The 14,070-nt window shown below is 46.2% G+C and overlaps 1 protein-coding gene across 1 annotated transcript in view; it reads right to left on the bottom strand.

Annotated features, from left to right (window-relative positions):
* The window catches only part of sli (slit guidance ligand), a 434,906-nt gene that overhangs the window by 179,740 nt on the left and 241,096 nt on the right, over positions 1-14,070 (bottom strand). Inside the window, exon 6 of the mRNA XM_050192987.2 lies at positions 8,450-8,521. Coding sequence (XP_050048944.1) covers positions 8,450-8,521 — 72 coding nt within the window. The remainder of the gene's footprint in view (positions 1-8,449; positions 8,522-14,070) is intronic.

The raw sequence follows: 14,070 nt of genomic DNA, 5'->3' as shown, positions 1-14,070 counted from the left end.
AATTGCAGCAAAAAGATCACGTACGCTCCTCAATGTGCTCCCCATTTGTGCACCCTCAACCAGACTTATCTAATCAAGAACCTTAACGCCACTCAGACCCGTGCCGCACGATTCATTATAAGAGACTACATCCCAGTACAATCTACCGTCACGAATACCAAGAAAGTGCTAGCAGTACCACTCTAATAAACGCGCAGTTATCGCACTACTCTGTTTGCTGCACAAAATAATTCATAGTAACCATCCGTTTTCCTTACCACTCCCTCGTCCACACCGCACATCAAGACGTCTGCAGAATGACCGTCTTTTTCAGCGCCTCTTTGGTAGAAGAAAACACGTTTAATTCACCCGCCCTACCACAAGCTGTCACATATTGGAATAACCTTCCCGACAAAATCGCAAACATCGTTCATCCTGTGACTTTCAGAAATGAAGTAAGCAGTATTTTTACCTAACGTTCATGGATTGTTTGAGTGGTATCCGCATAGAATTGAGTGGGTTTTTTTTTTCGATACATTCGTTCCTGCGTGACACGTAATTGTAAGAATTGCATGTGCATTTCCGCAGTTGTTGATTTTCGAAAAATTTAATTATGGGGTTTTACGTGCCAGATCCACGATCTGATTATGAAGCACGCCGTAATGGGGTACTGCGCAAATTTCGACCACCCGGGGTTCCTTAACGTGCATCTAAATCTAAGTAGACGGGTGTTTTCGGAATTCGCCCCCATCGAAATGTGGTTGTTGATTTTCTGCAGCCTAACAATGTATAAGCAACAATTGTCACTTTTGCCGCTAACTACTGTGCGTAACATTTGATTCCATGCTGCTAAATATGTAACGAGTTGACTTCCGCTGCTTTTCAGTACGTCGTCTAGCGTATCCTTACCCTCTTCCCGAAATACTCCCTTCCGCGTAAGAGACAGAGGACCCAGGGCTCGTATTCACACACACACACACACACACACACACACACACACACACACACACACACACACACACACACACACACACACACACACACACACACACACACACACACACACACACACACACACACACACACACACACACACACACACACACACACACACACACACACACACACAAATGTTACCGTTTAGCTGTTCGTAAGAGCAGAAGCCAGGCAATCGTGATGATGGTTATATTAGCGAGGGCGCACAGCCAATGGAGAACACTTACGAACAAGAAAGTTTTGTGAATTCGGCCCTAGAAGCGCCACTCTATATCCGACCGGCCATTATGTCGGCAGCACCGCTATTATTGTCTATAGTTTGCGTAGATGTTGAGCTCGACTTCCCCCAATAGCCAGGGCCCGTATCGAAAAAAAAGGTCTTACGCTATAATTATTTGTAAGAAAAAAGTCTAGCCGATCCTGAAGCTCGACGTTTCAATAGCGAAGGCGACCGGCCCCCAATGGTAAAGAACACTTACGAACGAAAAGCTTTGAGAATACGGGGCCATATCATGTAGCACGCGATGAAGGGGACAAATTTACAAAGCTTTTCGCTCGCAAGTGATGTTTTCCACTGCCTGGTCGCCTTCGCTATAATAATGTGTCCGACAATGCGATTCACAGTTGCAACTTTTTTTCTGTGAATGCAGGCCCAGTTCATTTTCCACGCTATCATCTGCAGCTCGGAGTGTTCGAAGCCCGGAATAACGTTGCTGCGGCGGGGTTGACCGGGTCAATGACAAGTGGCGAAAAAAATAGAAAAATAACTGGATCGTTACGAAACACGCGAACCAAGTTCCCGTATTGAGTGCATACCTATACAGCCGTCACTTCACTATCCTAACGAGAACTGAAGGCGACATTCTGGACTACTGCTTTCTTTAATTCAGGGTCGTTTGTAACAGCTACTTATTTGTTCCGTGGGTTCATTTTGTGCATTCGGTGTGTTCCTGTGCATCTCCTACGTAATTCAGAGGACGCGCCATTTCATAAGCGTCTGAGACTATTTAACCATATTTGTACGGACTCCAATGCTTGTATACTCTGCATATCAATGTCCTGACAATCGTGTTATATTCTTGTTCGGTAGCTACTGTTCTAATGAATGGGACTGCAAGTTTCATCAAATAAAGCTGCAAGTCGTACATTGTTTCCCTCTTAACGCTGACTATATATACCACGCATGCCTCTTCATAGACCTCTTGCGTAATGCCGTCAGCCCTGTGCGCACATTGGGTTCCCGCCACCATCGTTTTTGGGAGGACGTGCGAGCGAACGCGCAGCTGGACGCGCTTAGGAAATGTGCAGGCCGCGTGGGCTCTGTGAAAAGTCTCGTTGAGCTTGCTACGCTGTTCTGACACGGCCCGGCGAACGACAGCTCGGTTCCCCGCAACACGTAGATTGCACTGGTGCAAATTGCGCAACAAGACGGTACAGAATGACAGCGCAGTTTATATCAATGCACCCGTACCAACTAGCCCAGCTATCAACCTTGTTCAGGATATAAGTAGAGTATATCTTGGCATGCTTCCGCGCTTGCATCACAAAGGCGCCGTAGTCGCCATTTTGACCCATTGCTTAAACCAAGCTCGAATCGCACAAGGGTGCTCGACTCCTTCCGGAAAAAGACGTCCAAGACATATTCACGAAATGGCAGCAACGCTGTGAGCGCTGTATTCCTGCGCAAGGGGACTATATCTCAAAGGTGACAGTGTTTGAATTCACATTACTTTCTCCAAAGCAGAACCAGTCTCGAAACGTTCTTGATAATACCACGTGACCCCCCCAGCCGCTCCGCCACCAGCTTCATTTACTTTGTCGACAGAACCGTCGGCGTATTACTGCATATATATCGCTCGTACATTCTGTCACTGTGTTAGTTTCTCGCAATTAAGCTTGGCCTAATTATACACATTTGTGATGCCATCATGCCTGCTTTTGGTCTGATGCCTTTTGCGAGTGGTTTTGGAGCGTATTTGTGCACCGACTTTCGGGCGTATTTGAATCGCGCTTTCTTTTTCGAGTCTTACGTAGTGATTGGAACTGCTAACCGGCTGCGCCATCAAATAAAAGCCCCGACAGCACTGGTGCTCATGCATTGTTGCCGCTCTGGAGTGCGTGGTGGGCATGACGCAAGACGTAATGTTCTAAACCAGCGACTTTGCTGCCGCTGGAACTTGGACGCAACTACGTCTTCCGTACAGAAGTCGCTATGGTTCCGGAGCTGCCACGTCGTGACAGATGACGACACGAAGCGGTCGATGAGCACGGCGAGCACGCTGTGCTCGCAATTAGCGCATAACGCCAATGACCTGCAGCTTGCTTCGAACAAAGAAGCAAGCATAAATGCCTCCGCAGACTGCGACCGCAGGAAGAAAGTATAAGACGCCAAAATCCAAACATAAGGCAACAATTGAAGGGAAAGGCCCTTCGTAAACAGATAAGAGAGGAATCTGTGGACGGCGCGTTCTTCGCCAAACACAGCGAACGGGATGCACTACAATCACGATCGCGAAAGGCACGACGGCGCGCACGACTCGCGCGAACAAGTTGCATTCTCGGCACCCGCTGTGGGCGACCCTTTTCGCACAGAGGCGTGACCGCGGCGCGAGGCGAAGCTGCCACCAAAGCGGTCAGGTTACGGCGCCTAAGTGGTGACGCCGGTAATGGTCATCACCCTGTCATCACGTAATCTCCCTTTCCATCTTAATCTCAAAACAGCAGCGCCTCACGAGTGCGAGTTTCGTGCAGCCGATCGTGTAGCCCCAGGGCGGCTGCGCGTGTCGTCTGCTATTCGTAACGGAAGAACCAGGTATGCGCCTTGACAGCGGCACCCGGGCGACGAAAGTCGTCCACGCGGCGCTAGTGAGCGCACGAAACGGCGCGCAAGTAGTCTTTTGCACCCCCGTACAGCTCTTGGCCCCACGAGCACACACCTCTGGGCTCAAAGCCGAGAGCAACGCTGCGCGCAACTACGTCGTTACGAGCGCCATTTCTTTCGGGACGAGCCTAATGGGACCTAACGACCCCCCCTGCTCATCGGCGCGGTGGATTCCGAGACACCCTCCGGCGGAAAGCTTCGGAGAACCGGTCAGTGATTTCGGCTCTTGCGAAACTCCGCCACACGTCCACTTGGACGGAGCACTGCCAATCGTGACCGAAGCGAAGGGCTCGCGCCCGCCGCGCGGCAGAACTTGTTTGGCCGGCCGGAAATGGGCCACCGCAGTGAGCGCGCTCGCAGATGGACAGCACCGAAAGGCCCGAGACAGGGATGCATGTGTCGCACGTGACGTCACGTGATGCGTGGTTTGCGTCAAATCATGCGGTCTTTCACGCTTGTTGCACGGAGCTCGTCGTCCCGCCATAGCTTCATGCGGGGATATCCGCTTATTCCTAACATGATCCTCCACTAATGTATTGCGTCGGGAGTGGGCTTTTACAAAGGGTGCCTGGTTATGAACACTGTGAAATGTAGAGGACAAATGTGGTGCGCTGTGTCAGTGTGCATGCTGCCGTAGCACAAGCGTAGACGAGCGCGTACCGTGCACGGCGGGAACATGGCTCCGCCCGTCGTATACGTAAAAATCGCTCGCTGCGCCATAATCACTCAGCAACACCGAGTGGCCAGGTGATCTTGTGTTTCGAAATGTCCATCTCGGTTTCCAGTGTTCTTATGTCGAGTGAGGACACATGATCACATTTGTCTGGAATACGTCTTCAAACCACATGGCATGGTTATTTTTTTTAAGCGATAGCACTTGTTGGTGCCGAATCCACAAAGCTTTTCATTCGTAAGTGTACTTTGCCACTGGTCAGTCGCTTTCACTAATGATACTCCTGCATGAGGATTCGCTAAAATTTTCTCCCACGAAGCAAGCTTTTGTGAACACGGGCCAAGATGTCCAAGATTGTGGATGGATGGATGGATGAATGGATGGATGTTATAGCGTCCCCTTTGGGGGGCGGTGGGTTGCGCCGCCAAGCTGTTGCTACTATATTGCCTCATGTCCTACCAAGGCTAAAAAAGAAAAAAAGAAAGAAAAAAAAACGAAAGAAAAACACGATGAATTCTCATAACCAAATTTTCTGATCCCCTATTGCGAATTGTGCTTTTGTACGTCTCCGTCTTTTGTCGTTTCCCTACTTTTCTTCCACCAATCCTCCAATCGCCTCTTACTAATGTCTATTGCGGACCTGTTTGCTTTACCACTGCTCCCGCTGAACCCAAGGGCTTCAAGGAGGCCAGTGGTGCCTAAATCGACCGCTGGGCAGATATGCTCACATTCTAATAAAACATGCTCCATCGTTTCCCTAGCTTTACCGCAGCAAGCACATGCTTCTTCTTCCTTCTTATATTTCGGTGTATAGGTGCGTGTTCTAAGACATCCTGATCTCGCTTCGAAAAGTAATGAGCTTCCCTTTGAGTTATCATAAATTGTTTCTTTCCTGATTTCTTTTTTTTTTTCTCATAAGTAGTTATTCATGGCAGGTTTGTTTTCCATTGCCACCACCCATTAGATTATTTCAGCCGCTTTCACTTTCCGCTTGACGTTCTTTTTTGCTGTGTTGCTCACGCTACAGGCCGCATACATGTGGGTAAGCTTCCTGGTTCTTTTCCTCCACTGTGAATCAAAGTTTCTCCTGTAAGTCGACCACTAGTGCCATCTATCGGCGGCGGTCGCTAAGCGGCCACCTCACTCAATGTACAACGTCTTTAACAATTATCTGAATAGGAACGCTTTTTGATGAGCTCAAATTACTTCAGTGACATAAGTTATAGAGCACACCCTCACAGTCTGGCTTTATTACGAAAACGGATTTGTGTTTGACGCTCTAAGTTCATTCATTCATTTTATTTCAGCATTACGGTACATTACAGCATGTACAAAAATGCTGGGGGCACAGACTAAAAGCCAGAAGCTTGACGGGGTCTGTACCCGATAGTTGCACTTTCACAGGGGCAACAGGAAATGTTCGTATGCGATAAGCTTACAATGCCATAACTATACGTTTGAAAAATAAAAATAAGTGTTGAAATTAACATTAAAACGGAAATAATTTACTTTTATGCACGACATCAAAATTTGTGAGAACTTGGAGAAACTTTTCAGCACAATATCAAAACTTAACAGCAGCAGCAGTACAGAAAATAATGCTGGTTGTTTAAAAGAGTAGGCAGAAAAAAATAAAAATTAAAAGTTATGTGCCCATTTAAGCTCTTTAATAGAGATGTCATTAGAAACAATATATATATATATATATATATATATATATATATATATATATATATATATATATATATATATATATATATATATATATGTCTTAATTCACTCGCTCAAAAATCATTTCAGTGACGTAACCATTAGGATGACTCTTATTACGTATCAAGTATATGTGGCTTCATCTCGCGCAAACTCGCAGACGTTCTCTTCACTCTGCAGTCAAGGAGCATGTGCCCCATCTGATCTTCGTCTCCCGAGAACACATGAAATGTGTGGACCTGCTATGCAAAATATTTTCTGGAAGGTGGACAAGAAGAGCAAGCAGCTGCAGAGGAAACTTCTACCGAGCTGGATTCGTTTACTTCAAAAATTTTCATCTGCTGAAAGGTTCAAAGTAAGCCGGTTTCAAAAACCTAAAGCAACAACCGTGGCCTGAACACATAAACCAATCGAAACTATTAAGATCCTTTTTTTTAACCTTAACTAGAAAAATGCAGATCCTCCATATAGCAGATTATGAAAGCGTGCAATGACACTCATCGACCATCACAGAGCTCAAAGAGTAGAACTCAAGATCTGTAACTAGGTCACGTCAAACTGAACAAAGCCATGTATGCATAAATAAGAAAGGCGAATAAGCTGAACGCACTACTTTCTTCTATAAAAGGTCAAGACACCCAGAAAAATAGAGTTTAGGATAAATTGACAAGCACCGCTAGGATCATCGAACACACACACACACACACACACACACACACACACACACACACTGTCAACAGGTACTGTCTACAGTAAAACATTCAGTATTTTGTACTAGGAACGGTACTCCCATCCTCCCCGTATAACAATCCTGCGATTAGAAGTGAATTTTGCAGCTAATAACAAAATATCGCTTGTAACTCTTACTGAAATAAAAGCTTGCCACCTAAATGCAAAATATCTGCAACATGCAGTGGCAGCAACACATAGGGACAAGCGGCGAACTAACGGAATAAATTAACTGAAATGAAGAAATGAGTATTCTGACGCGAGATACTGAAGGTATGCAATGACTATTGGACAAGTTGACCGAAATATTCGAGCGACTCGTAGCGGTGAAGTGCACCAGACGTCCCAAATTCATGAGCGCACACTTGTTTCAAATCGCAAAAGTTCGCCACGCTTGGGGAAGTTACAGGAGCTTTCGCGGCAGTAGTTTCAAATGGCTACAAAGAGGACGCAGGTCCACAGTGCAGAAGAGATGGCAAAGGGACGACGTTCCACAGCACAATGCCGACGTTACGCTGCCCGAACAGATGTTGCGGCAGATGCCAGTCAGTCGCCAAGCCAAGCACCGTGCGAAACTTAAAATTGGGTATGTTACATTAGTGCGTACACCATCTCCCATAGTCACTGTCGCAGGCATTGAAGTTAGCGCCAGAATTGCGCAACCAAATGTCGCCAAGTTTAGTGGCAACGTTAGTCACACAATAAGCATGTATACAAGTTGCTAACACTGTGCGAACGTGCGAACACTGGAATCATAAGGCATTAACCCATCATGATAGGCTCCGTGTTGTTTTTCTGAATACCACTAAAAAAAATCGGTGATGCGTAATAAATTCTGTAATTTCTTTAATGCGCGACAAAAAATAGCATCGGAAAGGCATCGCCACAGACTCGCGGCCTAAGAAACAACTGTGTCACTCAACTATCTGTCGTACAGATGATTGAGTGACACCTTTCTTGGAGCAGAAGTGAGCGCTAACCGACACCAACGTGTACGTTGCGGCCCCGATCAATCAGTTTCATGCAAAGATTACTGGAGGAAAATCCTGCGCCAATGCGAAAGCGTGCCACTGGCACGGCTGCTCAAGCAAGATTATCTGTAGCTTCATACTTCCAACTTTGAAAGGCCTCTGTATTTTTTTCCGAACAAGCTGACGTTAAAATGGCATCACAACATTCGTTACACGGCAATTTTTTGAAATTGATACGCCACGTGTGTTAAAAGTCGACTGACTCAGAGTGATGCATAAGTTGCATGCCAGTAAAGTTGTGCGGAAATGTTGTCAATGGTGGCGCGATGCGCGCATGGACAATTGAATGTAACTGTAGTCGGAGGACATCCAGGAACGCCACACACGAGGGACACAATGCCAATCTTGCTTTCTGCGTCGCGCTGTACTTTTACAAGTACGGAATACCAGCACGGACAGAACATTAAGCGCATGGACAAAGCTCTCGTGAAAAAGCGATTGATTACTTACAGGATTTCCATATTTCTCAGGCCACGCAGGGCTGCGTCGTCAATACAGGAAATCTCGTTGCCGTCCACCTGGCTGAGAAGAAGCGTAGAATAAGAACAGGGCGACGTAAAGAAAGAAAAAAAAAACTCATCCATCACAAACGCAGGCCATGAATATGGAATAAATAAATGTGGCTAAGTAACTGAAAACGAAAAGATGGTACACCGCGCAGTTACGTTAGTGTGCTCTGAAGTGTCTAGAAGCAGTACTCGCGCACCCAATTTCAGCTTATTGCATCCGCAGTAAGCTGAAAAACACTAATACTTAATAGATCTAAAGACAGAAACTGTTTATTCGGACGTTTTGCAAACCACTCTGCAACTTTCTAATTGGACTTTTTTGCTAGCTTCGCTACTTCAGAAGGTGGTTAATTAATTTTGAATATATATCTAATTAAGCAAAATACAAGAATTGCGTCGCACACTACATACAAAAGTGAGCAACATGCATTTGGTCGCGTCGTCTTAGAATGCATCGGCATATTTTTAAACTCGCGCTAAAGTTAGCTGAAACACCTTGTATATACGCGGTGACCATCTTTAAGTTTCACAGAATTTCTAAAATTCGCCTGTTACAGATAACATAATTATAGTCATTGAGCTGGATTACTCGAAAAGGTGGATATCACTCGAACGAGAAATCGAGGCACATATTCAACTACTTTAAAAATTCCCAAATTACTTCCTAATCAATTACTTTATGGCACATATTGCAATTTATGAATTGTAGCTGGTGAGCTTGCAAGGCGTATCCACTTGAAGTTAATTTCCAAAATGACACCAGTTTCGAGATATGCGTTATCAAACTCGCCGTTTACTTTTTTAACAGAATGCTATTCGACACACTGAACCACAAAAGCAATTGGGGCGCCCTTGTATTTTGTCCCACACTTTGGGAAATAATATATCGAAACTGGTGTCATCCTGGAGTATTCCGTATTCCAGAAAACAAAAAATGATCACCCCGTATAATATAGGCGTAAAGCAGTTTAGCACGAATTTCTTTTTAAGTGCTCCGCGTACGAAACAGCGAAAATGCTCTACGCCTAGGCCGGGCCCCTGCAGTCAGACAGGGCACGGTCTATCGCAGCTCCAAGGAGGGTCGCTGTCCCATGTGATCAATCCTGTGTATACAGTCTCGTGTACTGTGCATGCACGTGTATACTGCGCTGTCACACTTAGAATACGCCTTACTGAAAATAAATAGGTCCGGGAACAAACGCATCACTTATTCTTAACAGAAAGGCCATAGCGCAACATCTGCTGCCAAATTAGTTCCGCCGACACAGCAGTATACATCGACAAATATCTATACTGCGATGTAGCTCCAATCGCAAAATGCGGCGAACCTTAGCTACTCGGTTAGAAATGGGTCGATCTCCCTCGGCTACTCTATTTGTGACTGTTCTAGAGGCGAAAAATATTAAAGCTAACGGCTGCCGCCATTCGGATTGTTTCAGTATTCACGTCAGAGAAAGCTGCCCACATCAACGAAACCCTGTTTACGGCAGCTCGCTCTTTCCGCCTGTATACGGCCCCAGTGAACATGTGGCTACAAGCGTCGCGCGAACTTTCTCTCTCTCCGCGTTTTCTCTCTTCTTCTGATGCAAGTCACGAGGCTTTTGCAACACACAGCAAATACATGCTTCAGCTGAGCGAAATATTTGACTACCACACTTTCCGTCAGTGTACAGAACCCAAACAGACGCACACAATTCGCTGTCTCCATAACACCTTTTTTTTTTTTTCGTGGACGCCGCCATATTGCGTAGGCAGTGGCGCCATCTATGGGCAGTCGACATGCTATCTTGGGTGAGCGGTTCGTATTATATACCACGTTATATATAGGCCCGGCGGCAGTTTCTGGTGGTCGTTCTCGCGCTCGCGCGGTCTATATATTATGACGTCGCGTCTTCTAAATGGGAAAGGGTTCTGTGAGACATACTGAATCGATTTAAGTCAGCATGGCCGGAGTTTATGCTACCGCTGAGGTGGACGGAGCACCTAGCGCGATGTGTGCATGCGTGTTTGAGCCTACAGTCAACCTCGGAGATTAGTTATGCATTTCTAAATATTAGTTTCACAAATGCGTCCTTGCCGCAGCTTTCTCGCTAATTCTAAGTTGTGGTTTACCAGCAATGAGTAGTTGCGAAACATAAGAGGATCCTAACAGCGTAGGTACCGTTCTTCCGCGGAATAAGTTGTGCTGTTTACTTTGGCAAGAGTTCAAATTGTTATTTGTAGATCTACCTCAATTTGTTGGATGAGATTTCCACAGAGAAATAAAAGACTTGGGTTACTAATAACAGCATACCGTACAGTGTGAATTACACTTGTCTAATGGTCGAGCGACCGGTTGCGCACTGTGCGAGCGTCCGAAGCAGTTCTACATGCTGTGTTATAGATCTGTTCGTGCTTTTTAGGGAATGGCCCTAGCATGCGGCATGACCATGCGAGGTCTTATTGCGGCGTTAGCCAGTGAGTGCTTTTCTTTTTTTTTTTTTTCGAAGAAGTGGATGAAAACCGATTTTTTTTTTTTCGGTCTCGTTCGTCCCATCGTCTACGACGCACTTACCCGTTTTACGGAAATTGTACCCTCACAGATAACCGTCGTACTCTTTTCATGCAATCCACTTTGAATATTACTGATTTACAGGGTATAATAAGATAATCCCGTAGCACAACGCCTGTACGTATGTATCATGCAGTGATCCAACCGCAGTGATCGCGGTGTTGAGCATCGCCATCGGCCTTATACAGAAGGCTAACATAGACTTAGCATGGTGATTTCAAGTCTACTAGACGAAGTCCGCAACAACTGTGCCGGTGGCTGACGCAAATGCTTTATAACGATTACACTCCAAAAGAAGTTTACACCCTTTGAGGGTTATCTTGCCGTCAAACAATAATCGTCACCTGCCTTGCTTGCGTTTCCTCTCTTGAAAACTCGGCGCTCGCTACTTTCCCGTCGAGAATGCTGTGTTAAGCTGATAACGCCCAAGCCGTTCGTGACTAGGAAGTACCGAGCTCGCAGCGTTAAAGAAAGGAAATGCGGGCAAGACAGATGACGATTATTGCTTGGGGACAGAGTACAACCCAAAGGGTGCAAATTTTTTTTAGAGTGTAGCGCTTAAATGTTTTGAGGTTGCACTGGGTTGGCCGTATCGGAGCACTCATGTTTTAGTTCCCACCCCAAGCGACCAGATCGAATATTTTCCAGTTTACGCTTGAAATTCACAGGCGCCGGTTCTCTTGGTCGAGTGAAAAACCGATACTGGCAAAATAGTTCAAACACGCACACACACCGCAGCAGATGATGCACGGGGCATGTTTGCGCAGCCACGAGAAATTTCTGCACACTGTAGTTACCGCTGCTCCGAAAGGCTACACAGTGGTTCTTCGATGACTTTGTACGAACTCAGGTCACGTGAATTTCACGCAAAACGAGCTAAAACATCTCCAAATCGTTCCGCAGCACGCGACGGCAACACATTCAAACGAGCCAGGGTGGAGGAAAGACTCGCCGCGCGCCCGTTCCTCCTCGCCCGATGAAAAGGTCTATACAGTGAGCCAGACGAAATGAGCCAAGCTTTCGAATATGCAATGCCAAAAGCACACACTTATGCACTTTTCGAGCCAAAGGCAATATGAGAAAAATGGTAATTTCAGAGCTGACGGCGTCGAGCTGCATAAATGCCAGGAGGCAATCGGAAGTCAGGTCCGCTATCTCATGCGAATTTGTAGCATGATCCAGTATTGGACAGAAATATACTGCATCAAGACGGCAAGTTGGGCCAGTTGGTTGGGATTCATAGTAAGGTTCGTTACAGCGCAACACAAGACAAGGACAAAAGAAGGTACAAAATGACGACACGGCGCTTTATATACCTTCTTTTGTGCTTGTCTTGTGTTGCGCTGTAACGAACCTTACTTTGAACAGAAAATACGCAAAGCAGGTTCTTCTACCTAGCTGAAACACCGCCAGTAACTTGGTGGATTTTGCGTGCAAACAAGGGATCAAGGCAGAGCAGTGCAAAAGGGAGAGTACATGACACGTGCGATAGGGTGTACACTAGGGCGAGTTGGTTAATGTTCATGGTGACGGCAGCGCAAAGGGGACACAGAACAGGTGCTGTCCTGTGCCTTTTTTTTTGTCCCTTTGCGCTGCCGTCATAATGAGCACGTGCGTACACGCTTAGAGCATCGCCATCCTACAGTGGCGACGACCAAGTGAATTTTGTCGCCGAGGTTTCCACGTAAGCTGTAGAGCACATCCAATAGGTTTACGGCAGCGCGATTAAAAGACAGGACAAAAGACAGCGCCGTGTGTGTGTCCCCGTGTGTGTCTTCTTTTGTCCTGTCTTTTAATTGCACTGCCGTAAACCTATTCGAGGTGCGTTACCAGCAAGCCCACATTGCAACCCTGGGAAGCACACCTTTCTTTATATAAAAAAAGAAGAAAGCAAGGGAAGCGAATTGCTAATGCACAAGCTCCCGAAATAAAAATCATGGCCGGTATTCACAAAAACCTTTTATGCTAGAATTGTTCGCAAGAGTAAATTTCAGGCAATCCTGACTCTGGGCCTATTATTAGCGAAGGCAATGACAGACAGCTTTATGAATTTACAGGGCTCCTCATTCGCACTGGCCGGCCGCCTTCGCTAATAGAGAGTTTTAGAATAGGGGCCCCAAACGTTTTGGGGCCCCAAAGAAATAGCGTCGAAGCCACTGCGCATGCGCGAGACGCAAACTCCGTTTGGGTTTTGCGTTGGGAACGCTACTTCACCGATTTAGCGGGAGTCCAAATAGCGGCCCCAAACGCTTTGCGTAAACAAACATGGCGACACCCATCGAAGCGACGGCTCTAACCTAGCACTATGGTGACTAGAGTGACCTAGTGAGCACTATGGTGACTATGGTGACCCTTCTAGCCACCATACTAGCACTAAACTGGGTTCGATTCGTGGTAACGCGTGAAGTTCGCAAGCTAGAAGTGACTGCGGTTATCGCTTTCTCTCAACTAGCGTGTGTTATGAAGATTGATTCATTAGACGCCGCTGGTTCCGAATTCTTTTGTGGATATTATGACTCGTAGGCCTAACACGGCTAAGCTTGGCTGGTGAAGGCACGTAAAGTTGGTTTTGTTGCTCAAAACTAAGCGCAACTAATTGTTTGCGGCTTGAAGAATAACCTCTGAATAGTAATTAAACGCGAATACACGCAAGTCAAAATTACTATTCCTATCATAAAATGGTATATTTTGTTTAATTATTTCTAATAGCTTTTCTTTAACGCCGTAGTGGCGCTGTCAGCGCAAGACGCTATCCGCAAACGTAAAACCCTATTCTAAATCTCTTCACTCCTTCGTGCCCCAACGCTAACACCCGCAAAGCTCTTTGGGGCCCCAAACTATTGGGTCCCCTATTCTAAAGCTCTCTAATGTGACGGCCAGCACGAGGATTGGCTGAAAACTTCTCTTACGCTAGACTTGTTCGTAGGGAAGAAATCCCAGCCACTCCCAATGCTAGGCACGTGCTGCAACGAAATTACAGTGCCTGTATCATCATGACGCCAAAACAAGGG

This window comes from Dermacentor andersoni, chromosome 1 (genome assembly GCF_023375885.2).
Source record: "Dermacentor andersoni chromosome 1, qqDerAnde1_hic_scaffold, whole genome shotgun sequence".
Lineage (NCBI taxonomy): Eukaryota > Metazoa > Arthropoda > Arachnida > Ixodida > Ixodidae > Dermacentor > Dermacentor andersoni.
The sequence above is the reverse complement of the archived record's forward strand: the minus strand, read 5'-3'. Positions and strand labels throughout refer to the sequence as shown.